The sequence below is a fragment of the Archocentrus centrarchus genome, chromosome 8, assembly GCF_007364275.1.
Source record: "Archocentrus centrarchus isolate MPI-CPG fArcCen1 chromosome 8, fArcCen1, whole genome shotgun sequence".
Taxonomy (NCBI): domain Eukaryota; kingdom Metazoa; phylum Chordata; class Actinopteri; order Cichliformes; family Cichlidae; genus Archocentrus; species Archocentrus centrarchus.
Genome location: NC_044353.1, coordinates 5869079 through 5881334, shown reverse-complemented (window position 1 = coordinate 5881334; position 12256 = coordinate 5869079). Strand labels below are relative to the sequence as shown.

At 42.1% G+C, this 12256-nt stretch overlaps 1 protein-coding gene across 1 annotated transcript; it reads left to right on the top strand.

Annotated features, from left to right (window-relative positions):
- The first annotated feature begins 439 nt into the window (after positions 1-439).
- LOC115784565 (amine sulfotransferase-like) lies at positions 440-11771 on the top strand. The gene is made up of 7 exons (XM_030735837.1): positions 440-887; positions 6716-6886; positions 6973-7172; positions 8475-8601; positions 10761-10855; positions 10959-11130; positions 11210-11771. Exons 2-7 carry the CDS (start codon positions 6745-6747, stop codon positions 11317-11319), a joined length of 846 nt encoding a protein of 281 aa, XP_030591697.1. The 5' UTR covers positions 440-887; positions 6716-6744; the 3' UTR covers positions 11320-11771.
- The last annotated feature ends 485 nt before the right edge of the window (positions 11772-12256 follow it).

The window sequence follows — 12256 nt, the reverse complement described above, 5'->3', positions numbered from 1 at the left end:
ATTTTAATACTTTGTTAACTCTGCATTGTGCTGAGAACTAACTGTACCTTTACTGCACAGTATCAGTGTTCGCAGAGGATCTAAAACACTGGCGCCTGACATAGTAAACAGTGGAAATTGTTAGAGGAAAAAAATTTTATTAAATTAATCAAAATGTGTATTCCTTAAAAAAACAAGTCCTGTCTTTAAGCTTATCTAAATTTAATTGCAGAATAAACTTCAGTGGACATTATTTAACTATTTATTGGCAAATAAATAAATGTTTTGTTACATATATTTAGTATTATTAACCAATATTTAATGAAATTTGGATCACCTTTACTAATTGCCGTTATCGACAGTCTCAATCACCCCCCCCCCCCCCCCCCCGCGACCCTGAACTGGATAAGCGGAAACGAATGGAAGGACGGACGGTTAACAAAACCAAACTTTCCGGGAAGCTGGAGCCGCTGTCGGGGAGGACAGCATTAACTCGAACGGTGAATCTGGAGGTCCGGGGAAGCTTCACGGAAGGTCACCTTGTTTGCTGGGAATAGTGTGCAGATTAGATTATAGACTAAGAATGACACATTTTAAATTGCTATACTATTAAACAAAACAACCAAGCTGAAAAAAGACTAAATGTGCAAATGACTGTGGCATGCGCATAAAATCAGCCACACAGCGATATTTAACTTATTTAAATTACTGACTGTAATGAAGTCAGCGACCAAATGACCAGGGTGCGGTATTTCCGATCCGCTTAACGAGCAGTAAATGCTATCAGGACTCATGACCGGGCTTAATGGAAACCTCGGATTCTTATTCAGCAGGATTCGTCTCATTAACCCGTTTGGCTCAGGAACCGGCCGGTCATTCGCTTTATTGGTCTCGCTGCAAATCCCCAGGTAATGCAAAACTTACCTTTATACTGCTAAACTGGTCCTAAAATTAATGTAGGTGCAAAAAAAAAAAAAAGGATTTTTGGAATTTTTCTTTGTAGTAGTCTGTCTTAAAAGTTTGTTTTTTTTTTTGCACCTACATTAATTTTATATTGTGAGATTCTATTCATTGTTGGTATCACGCCACTCTCCCTGGCTGTTTGTGCTCTCTGAATTTAATCATACATTGGTTACATCAGTAGAAACAAGAGACAATAATTTTGTGCTGTTTTCAACAATGACATCTGTGCTGTAGTTGTGTTCAACTCCTGCCTCCTATTGTTTGTAGTGTGTTTGCCAAGTGCATCACTGTGAAAATGTGCTTTATGGAGTGAAAGTGGTTTTAATGGTTTATATAAATAATGAGATCACTAATTGTGTCAACATGCATGTTGGAAAAAAAGTAACATTACCCATGATGTGGCTGTGATAATTGCTGTTAGGAGTAGGGATGCGCCGATCCGATATTCAGTATCAATATCGGTCCGATCTTGGCCTAAATTACTGGATCGGATATCGGAAAGAAATAAAAAACGCAATCCAATCCGACCCACATTAGCAGCATTACAGTTCTCCATCGTCTTCTTCTTCTTGTGGGTTTGCGGTTGACCAAACCACCTTAGAGCTGCATTACCGCCACCTACCGGAATGGAGTGGGAATCAGGCAATAACCCCCTCAGTTCTCCGTTGCTGCGACGGATTCCCTTTAACACTGAGTAGATCATCGCTGATATTTTTTTCCACGCCCCCACTGCTCTCTACCTGTATGTGTGTTGTGCTCGCTGTGCTGAGAATTCCAGCTGTTATTTTTTTTTCTCCTTCAGCTCCCGGACATACTGCTCGCGAGCGCCGCGTCCGGTACCGGAAGGACCCCTTCCCCGTCAAAATATTTTTTATACTTTAATCCCAGATTAGTGACTAAATAGACCTGCAGTAGAAACGTATTTAGGAGAATGCTTGTGAATATCAAGCATTACAAGATTACGCTCACGCAGCCCCCAGTTTTTCAACATAAACACTGATAATGCAACAGCAGCAGTCAGCTGATTTAAGATAAGTTAAGATAGTGTTTATTTGTCACATGCACAGTTATACACAGTACAATTCACAGTGAAATGTATTTTGTACCTGCAACCATATATACACACACAAATAAATAAGAAGAATAAAAATAAAAATAAGTAATTCACACTATACACTATACTCTATATACTATACACTATACACACTTTTTAAATTATAATATTTACATTGTGCAATAATGGTCCAGTTAGGGCTCAGAGTTGAGCAGACGGATGGCTTGTGGGTAAAAACTCTTCTTCAACCTTTCAGTCTTAGCCCTCAGGCAGCGGTAACGCCGGCCTGATGGGAGCAGGGAGAAGAGAGAGTGTCCGGGGTGGCTGGGCTGTTTTAGGATCTTCATGGCCCTCAGCCTGCACTGCTTGGTGTAAATGTCCTGCAGGTTGGGGAGGGTGGTTCTGATGGTCCGTTCAGCTGAACGAACCACCCTTTTTAGGGCCATGAAGTCCTGCTTGGTGCAGTTTCCCATCCAGGTGGTGATGCTCCCACGCATGATGCTCTCGATGGTGCAGGTGTAAAAGTTCCTGAGCACCTTGAGTGGGAGCTTGAAGTCTCTCAGCCACCTGAGGAGGTAGAGACGCTGTCTGGCCTTCTTCACAGTGATGTTAATGTGATGAGTCCAGGACAGGTCCTGTGAGATGGTCACTCCCAGGTATTTGAAAGTGTCCACTCTTTCCACCTCAGCACCACTGATGACAAGTGGATGGTAGTCCCTCTGCTGCTTCCTGCTGAAGTCCACGATCAGTTCCTTCGTTTTGCTGACGTTGAGCAGGAGGTGGTTCTCCTGGCACCAGTTCTCCAGGCGGGAGACCTCTCTCCTGTAGGCTGTCTCCTCATTGTGAGAGATTAGTCCCACAACAGCAGTGTCGTCAGCAAACTTGATGATGACATTGGACTCTGACGTGGCCTCGCAGTCATGGGTGTACAGTGAGTACAGCAGAGGGCTGAGCACACAGCCCTGGGGGGATCCGGTGTTGAGGGTGAGGGAGGATGAGGTGAGGTGACCCACTCGTACCACCTGTGGTCTGCTGGTCAGGAAGCTGTGAACCCACCTGCACAGGGATGGGCCCAGGCCCAGGTCCAGCAGCTTAGAGACCAGCCTGGAGGGAACTATGGTGTTGAATGCTGAGCTGTAATCTACAAACAGCACTCTCACATAGTTCCCCTTACCAGTGTCTATGTGTGAAAGGGTCTTGTGGAGGAGGAAGGATATGGCGTCATCTGTGGATCTGTCTGGCCGGTATGTGAACTGTAGTGGGTCGAGGGTGGTGGGCAGTGAGGAGGTGATGAATGTCTTGATGAGTCTCTCAAAACACTTCATCACCACAGAGGTGAGCGCTATGGACCTGAAGTCATTGGGGCTGCTGGGGTGTGGTTTCTTTGGGACAGGGACTATGATGGACTTTTTAAAGCAGGTGGGAATCACACACAGTTTCAGTGAGAGGTTGAATATCAGTGTAAACACAGGTGCCAGCTGGTCAGCGCAGGTCTTAAGGACACGTCCACTAATACCGTCTGGTCCAGCCGCTTTCCTGGTGTTTACACGTCTAAACGCCCTCCTCACGTCGCGCTCCGTCACAGTGAGTGTCTCCGCCCCTCTGGCCGGGAGCGCAGCGGGCTGTCGGCTTCCCGACTCAAAGCGCGCAAAGAAGATGTTGAGTTCATCAGCCAGAGAAGCGTCGGCACTCACCGGGTGTGTGTGTGGTGCTTTGTAGTCCGTGATGGTGCGTAGTCCCTGCCACAGTCCCCTGGAGTCAGACTGTTGTAGTTGCTGTTCCAGTCTGTGGCCGTAGTGATGTTTAGCCTCTTTCACCACTCTGCGGACATTGTATGATGCAACCTTGTAGTCCTCCATGTTCCCAGAGGCGAGGCCGGAGTTGTAGGCAACGGTGCGGGACCTCAGGGCGTCGCGGACAGATTTATCCACCCACGGCTTCTGGTTGGGAAAGGTCCTGATGGTCCTCCTAAGTGAAGTGTCATCAACAACTTTCCCAATAAATCCCACAACAGTTTCCGTAAACTCCTCGATGTCTCCGCCCGCGCTGCTGCGAAACATGTCCCAGTCGGTTGAATTCAACGCACCCTGCAGAGCGGCTTCTGTTTGATCAGACCACCGTGTCACTTCTCTCACAGCAGGGGGTTCCTGCCTGAGCCTTTGTTTGTATTTCGGCATGAGAAGGACAGAGGTGTGGTCAGACTTCCCAAAGGGCGGAAGAGGCTTTGCTTTGTAGCCCTCTTTGAACAGTGGTCTAGGGTCCTCTCTCCTCTGGTGGGGCAGTCTATGTGTTGAATAAACCCCAGTATCACCTTTTTCAAGTTTGCACTGTTAAAGTCCCCGGCTACGATGAGAGCCGCATCACGCTGGTTAGCCTGATAGGTGGAAATAGCCTCATGTAGCTCATATAGTGCAGTGTTTGTGTCCGCCTGAGGTGGAATATAGACGGCGCTGAAGATGACCGAAGTGAACTCGCGGGGCAGGTAGTGGGGACGGCATTTCAGGGTTAGGAGCTCCAGGTTAGGCGAACATGATTGTTTCAGAGGGACAACATTTGTACTGTCACACCAGTTGTTATTAATCATTAGGCACACACCTCCTCCTCTTGATTTTCCAGACTCACTCGTTCTGTCCGTGCGATGAACACTGAAGAACTCCAACGGCTGTACGGCGTGGTCCGGTATGAGGGGGGTCAGCCATGTCTCCGTGAGACAGATGATGTTGCAGTCCCTTATGTCCCTCTGAACCTGTATCCTGGCCCTGAGTTCGTCCAGCTTGTTATCCAGTGACTGGACATTAGCCAACAGGATGCTCGGCAGTGGTGTTTGGTGCACTCTACGCCTCAGCCTCTCTCTTACGCCGGCTCTTTTCCCTCGGGGCCTTGTCCGTGACCTGGGTGCTCCGCGCCCTCCTTTGTTTGAGCTGGCCCACTGGTGCAGGATCTCCTGGGGCCAAGCCGGGTCGGGAGAAAAAGATGTCAGAATACAGCCAGAGTGCTGTATTCTGATATTAAAAAGAGTCTGTCTGTCATACGTCTGCACAAGTGCAAAGAGGCGGAGCCGGTGAGCTCAGATGGAGCGGAAGAGAGTTTTCTCCCTGTAAGCACCATTAAACCTTTACTGGGAAACAGCTGGAGGTCCTTCATCAACCAGCTGATCAGTAAGTGAAGAAAAGAGAACTTTGTAGCTGCTTCATCCACCCTGTTTGTTTCACACAGGGAAAAACTGCAGTATGGAAGTTAAAATATGCAAATGAACTGTTAATGTGAAAAAAGTATTTCTTATCCAGTTACTCTGGTAATTGATGGAATAACTGATAGAATACTCAATTACTAAATTAAGTGATAGTTGCAGCCCTACTGAAATTTGCAACATACCACAAGCCAATGCATCACCTTCTCACATAGGAGCAACAGGATTCAGGTGATAGAGCGATTGTTGTAAGTAAGTGAAGTTTATTTATTTAGTGCTTTTCACAGACAAAAAGTCACAAAGCACTGTACAATAACTAAAACTAAAACACAATATCAAAAAACCCAGATAAAACACTATGTTAAAAATATAACATTACCATATTAAAAGAAAAAGAATAAAAATAAAGTCAACAGAAAGCCTGGTTAAACAGAAAAGTTTTCAACTGTTTTTTTAAGACGCCACAGAGTCAGCTAAATGGTGCTGGAATGGTAAACAGTTCCAGAGCTTTGGCACCACTACCTGAAAAGCTCTGCCCCCCTAGTCCTTATTCTTGTCCGTGGGACAACTAAAAGACTTGGATTTTGTTGTGTGAGAGACTGTTGACTTATGTAAAATGTAACCAGCCATTTGAAATCAATTGTTTGTTTTTTTTTAAAATATCGGTTCGTATCAGTATCGGCAGATATCCAAACATAAAATATCGGTATCGGACCTAAAAATGTGGTATCGTGCCATCCCTAGTTAGGCGTGTTCATTTGTTAACATTTGGAGGGTTTTGAAATTAATCAGGTCCTGGTGAGGTATAGCCATTGGTTGCATGTGCACGCATGTTTAAGGTATTTGTTTATACTGTTATATCATCACGGTGGCAAGTTTGCGTACAGTATGCAACTATAACAGAGCAAAAGTGTTCAAATATCAGACGGAATTAAAAACATATAAAGTTGTATTAGTATTGTATTTCTGAGCAGCTTTCAATATGATCCAAACCATCTCAGCCTAGCTGTCCTTCTGATGTACTCATTTTTTATCCTGTCCATATCCTTCAAAAATCCCCACACTCCTTTCTAATCAAAAGCCACCTAGAGCATCACATGTTGATTCGTGCCATGTTTTACTGTCTACTGTCCGAATAATGGTGACAACATAGCTGGTTATGAACACAATAATTAGACAATCTACTGCTTAAAAAGAAAACATTTAAACCAGATTTTTTTAACAGCAACATGAAAAAGTGTTGGACCATCATTTCCGCAATGCACCCACCAAGTCTGAAATGAATCAGAGGAGCAGATGACAAAAAAGCAAAGAACACAGAGCAGGCTGGCAGAGATTCTTACATTTATTGCTGAAATAAAACATAAAGAATGCTTCAACCAGCAGTTTGAGATAAAGGTGAGACAGAAAGATAGCAGCCAGAAACACAAACCACAAATCAGGCTGGAGTTCAGCTACTGCACCTTTGAGCTGTGAGGTTTTTCCACGCCCTGTTCATGTTTTATGACTCTTTATTCATCTGATTGCAGCCAGTGCCAGTGCCTGATTCAGAGCTAACATGGAGAAGATCAGTGAACATCTGTTCAAGTATAAGAACTTCAACTTTCTGGTTGGTCATACAACTCCCGAGCACATCGACTTCCTTGAGAGCTTTGAAATAAGAGACAGCGATGCGTTCCTCGTCACTTATCCAAAGTCAGGTCGGTGAGAAATCTCACATTATTTATATTTGCAGTTTTGTCCTGGCCAGACTGGCCACTGATCAGTTGAAATTTCCCCACATCAGGCACTGTATGGGCTCAGCAGATCATCATTTCCATCTATGAGCAGTACGGGCATCCGAATGAATGTTCAACCAACATAGAGAGGATGCCGTGGCTGGAGTACAAGACAGCTGAATACACTCTTCTTCCATCTCCACGGCTCTTTGCCTCACATCTCCCCGAGTATCTCATGCCTCCAGCAGTGAAGGAGAAGAAGATAAAGGCCAGTACTTTACAGAAGCTGAATACGTCTTGAAGATAGAGGAAGTTTAGAGATACAGTTAGAGAAGGTTTTAAGTACTTGATTACTCATTCTTGCTATTACAAAGCAAGAAGTTAAAATTTGTATTTTCTGAAATGCTTTTAGCTTCTGTTATGTCACCCATTGGTCACTGAAGTCCCCTTTTGGAAGCCTTGTGCTGAGTAGATTAGGGTCTGTGATCTTAGCTTTTTGAAACCAGACATTGTGAACAGATCTGCACAAGGTTGCACAAAGATGTCTTTTTGGATTATATGATGACACAGAAGCTGTCAACATCCATACATCCTACATCCATAAAAATAATTGTGGCAGCCTTACTAAGAATCTGCAAAACTAGCTAAAAAAACCAAACAACTGAAAGTGGTTTGAAATTGGTCAAAAGCAAAAGACACAATAAAATCTAATTGAGCTCAAAAGTCAGAAACCAAACCCTGTTTAAAGCCAATTCATAGAACTGTGTCAGGGTCTCAGTCTTCCAAAGGCAGTGCTCATGCATTATTAATGCACTCCCCCAAATCCAAAATAAGGCTGGTTCCAGGTCCAATGAACTAGTACCAACAGCTGTTTTATTTCTAATCATTCTTTGTTTTTATTTTACAATATTTTTGTAAGTCTCTTCTTCATATGAGGACATTAGACAATAAGAGTTGCACAGAGTCATCAAATCAGGTAGAAATAGGAATAAAAGAAGAGCTACAAAAAAGTAGAAAGGGTTTTAAAAATATATTTTCAAAGTAAAAAATATTATTTAAAGTCATATTCTGACTTTTAGAGAATTTGTAGTTTTTTGTAACCAGAGAGAAATCTGTATTCCCAGGCTCAAACTCCAATTATCATTAAATAGTGAATTATTACATTGGACTGAGGCATGTGTGACAGACTTAGTACATACCTGTCAAGTTTTGTATTTAAAAATAAGGGAAATTTTCCACTGCGAGCTGTCCCACCAGCCCAACCGAGGTCCAGTTGTTGTTCTGGGTTTGTTCCAGCTGTCGGCACTAACCTCGCGAGAACTGCCACCCAGGCTACTGCTGGTGGCAGTTCTCGCGAGGCTAGTGACAGAATTCAGTTTGGAGCAGCACAGTTTGACTTTGTTAAAAATTATTATAATACAAGAAATTTACAGGAAAATACTAATACGGGAGGACGGCGGGACAGACGGGTAAAATACGGTAGTTTCCTGGCCAAAATGGGAGATTTGACAGGTATGTTAGTATGAATCACATCAGATTAAATTCTATTTTCATTTTGTTTTCATACCAGGTCGTGTATGTGATGAGGAATCCGAAGGACAACATGGTGTCTTTTTATCACTTCAGCAAAGCTCTTGCAGACCTGGAGACTCCAAAGAGCTTTGAGCAGTTTTTTGAGTGGTACATGACGGGACACGGTAAGCTTCCTCATCTCTACTATCCATTACTGATTATTACACTGGCTGGCCAAAAAAAAAAGTCACCACCTGGATTTAACTAAGCAAATAGGTACGAGCCTCCTATTGGATGATTACTGCATGGGTGATTATCTTTCAGCTGGCAACAAGTTATATAACCCCAACTGTTGCAGTGAGTTGCTTCTCATTTCTTAAACCAGGGCTATTCAATTAGCGGCCCGGGGGCCACATCCGGCCCGCGGACCCCCTTTGACTGGCCCACCCCCCGACTGACCCAACGTAAGCTGCAAAAACGCAATTAAATCATATTTGCTGTGAGAGTTTTAAAAATTCCCGCCCTTCCTCTTGTAGTTGAACGCACCGCTTCAGGTATCGTAGCAACGCCAGCCCAGAATACTCTCTCCAAGTACGACAACCGCGAAAATATGTCACTGACAGGTCAAAAACGTAAAATTGACAATGAAAATCGCCATTTTAACCCTGCTTGGACTGATAAATGTGTTTATTTTACCCCAAAGACTGAACTCTAAGACTGAACGCATTAAGTCAGCATTACTTTGAATATGCAAAAGAAGCTTTAATTTTACAGTTATTAAATGTTCACTTGGTGCAGTTTCTTTTGTTGAAATATTTAATGCACTGCCTCAGTTGGCCGTTCTAGTTCAACAAATGCACTTTTGCAAATACAAAATGTTATAGAAGACTTTACTGTTGCAAAAGGTTGTTATTATTACATTGTTTTGTTTTTTTAATTAAACATATGTGTGGTGAAATTTGCCTTGTTAAAAATATTCTAGTCAAGGTTTGGGCCAAATGTTAAAATTTGCAATGCACTTGAATTATTTTGCTCATCAATAAATGATGCAGTATAAAGCCTTTATTGTGAATTCTTTTATTTATTTTTATGATTTAGATCAATTGGTAGCATATTTAGAGTTAAGTCTCAAGAAATAATGTAAGTAGGGGTCTTCGGCCCAGTGGCATCTCAAAATTTTCAAATCTGGCCCAGAAGAAAAAGTAATTGAATAGGCCTGTCTTAAACCATGTTGAAAGACACATCGCGTGGTCGTGGAAAAGATGTCAGTCTGTTTGAGAAGGGTCAAATCATTGGAATGCATCAAGCAGAGAAAACATCTAAGGAGATTGCAGAAACTACTAAAATTGGGTTAAGAATTGTCCAACGCATTATTAAAAACTGGAAGGATAGTGGAGACCCATCGTCTTCGAGGAAGAAATTTGGCCGGAAAAAAAAAAATCCTGAATGATCGTGATTATCGATCATTTAAACATTTGGTTAAATCAAATTGAAGAAAAACAACAGTAGCACTCAGGGCTATGTTTAATAGTGAAAGTAAGAGCATTTCCACCATTAACCAGCATTAACTTCTTTGGCAATTTTAGCTGCAGTAACTCATCTGTTGGATCAGAGAACACTGGCCAACCTTTGCTCCCCATGTGCATCAATGAGCCTTGACTGCCTATGACCATGTCACGGTAATATCATATCCAGAGTGTTGCCAAGTGCTTGCTCATAGGGGATTTGTCTGATTGTTGCATTCTTTCTGTATTATTGTATTATTGGACAAAATTAGTTTAGACTTGGTTTGAACTTAAGTGGTTTCTAACTTCTTTTTAAAACACTTTGTTTTGGGCCTGTTTTAAACCAGTTGCAGACCCATTTTTGGAACATGGAATGGAAGCAGCCTCATTGCCTTCAGATCAGAGTGCTAACCTCTGGTTGCAGAATCTTTTTAGTATTTTTTTCTTTTACGCACAATGGATATAGTGGCACACTACCTGGCAAATTTGCTCGTGGTACTAGTCGCTAGGTTGTATCCTTTATCCTTTGGGGACAATGAATATTGTATAATATTTAAATATTTTTATATATATATCATATATTTATATATATATATATATATATATATATATATATATATATATATATATATATATATATATATATATATATATATATATATATATATATATATATATATATATTTTTCTGTCAGGGCCAAATGGGTGGATAGATCATCCCTGTAGTCATGCTATATGTAACATCAGAGCACTTGAGCTTTTCTTATACCATGAGGGTTGTATGTGAAATCAGTTAAATAAAAATACCAGATGACTGCATGCATTATCCCACTGTCCAGTATTGGCATCATCCTGGTTTGACCACATCAGGGAATGGCATTCAAGCAGAGACCAGTACGATATCCTCTTTCTGACCTACGAGGACATGATTATGGTAAGATGGTTGTTTACAATTTTGTTGTTCTTTAGAAACAGTCAAATAAATCTCTGGGAGAGTTTGAGGACTTTTCTCTGTTGGGTTCCTGTTTCGCTTTCAGGACCTGAAGGGAGTGGTGAAGAAGCTCTGCATTTTCTTGGGGAAAAATCTGACTGAAGCAGCCATCGATCAAGTTGTGGAAAAATCCAAGTTTGCTACCATGAAGAATGACTCAAAAGCAAACTATGAACACTTTCCACCAGAGCAGTTCAGTGGAAAATTCCTGCGCAAAGGTAACAAACACAGACCTGCAGCTGCTGTGCAGAAAAATATGAACAGATATCAGATCTGGAGTTTTTGTTTTCATTACAGGTCAGATTGGAGACTGGAAGAACACACTGACTGTTGCACAGAGTGAAAGAGTCGATCAAGTCCTTCAGGAGAAACTTGGTGATTTGTCTCTGAAGTTCATCTGGGAATAAGCAGAGCAGCCACTGCAGCTCTTCAGGGTTCCCTGGGATTTTTAAAAAACCTTAATTTCATTAATCCTTAAAAATTAATTTTTCTGACATTTAAATGTTAAAAAAAACTTGTTTACCTGAAGATTTACCCAGGAATCAAAAAGTAATTAAAAAATGGCTATTCAATTATTCAATCAAGATTTTTAACATGCCTGAAATCAGGACAAAGCACTTTAAATGGTCATAATTTACAAATATCATTAATTATTAAATATATTTTTAAAATTCCATACCTAAAGCATCTATTTCTTGGCCCAAAGTAGATACCATCCATTCTTATCAAGGTCATAGGGGGGCTGGAGCCTATCCCAGCTGTCATAGGGCAAGAGGCAGGGTACATCCTGAACAGGCCGCCAGCCTGTTGCAGAGCCAACACAGAGAGACAGACAACAGTCACACTCACAGCTATGGGCAATTTAGAGTCAACTAACAACTGCATGTCTTTGGACTGCAGGAGGAAACCAGAGCACCCACACAAACATGGGGAGAACATGCAAACTTCACACAGAAAGGCCCTGGCCAAGGTGGATTTAAACTAAAACTATCTGTGTCTCTCAGTGATGGGCATGTTCAGACAAAGTCTCAGTGCATAACATGAAGTTTATGGTAGAACAGACAATGTCAACAAATGCTTCTAAAGACATCTGGGAGAGGAACGCCAATCATCCTGCTGCGAGAAAAAGGGGATTACAAGAGTTTTATGCTCTTCCTTCATAACCAACTCCCAAACACAACTCCTTATGGAGAACCAGCTTCAACTGGTTACCAGTATCTATGGTCTTTCGCTTATTTGGAGATAGCCCAACAGGGGCCACGATGTTTAATACCTTTTGTGCTGATGTAGACCATATGCTCATTCTGACTTTTTTGAACAAGAGCTCTAAGCAAGTGAGCCTGA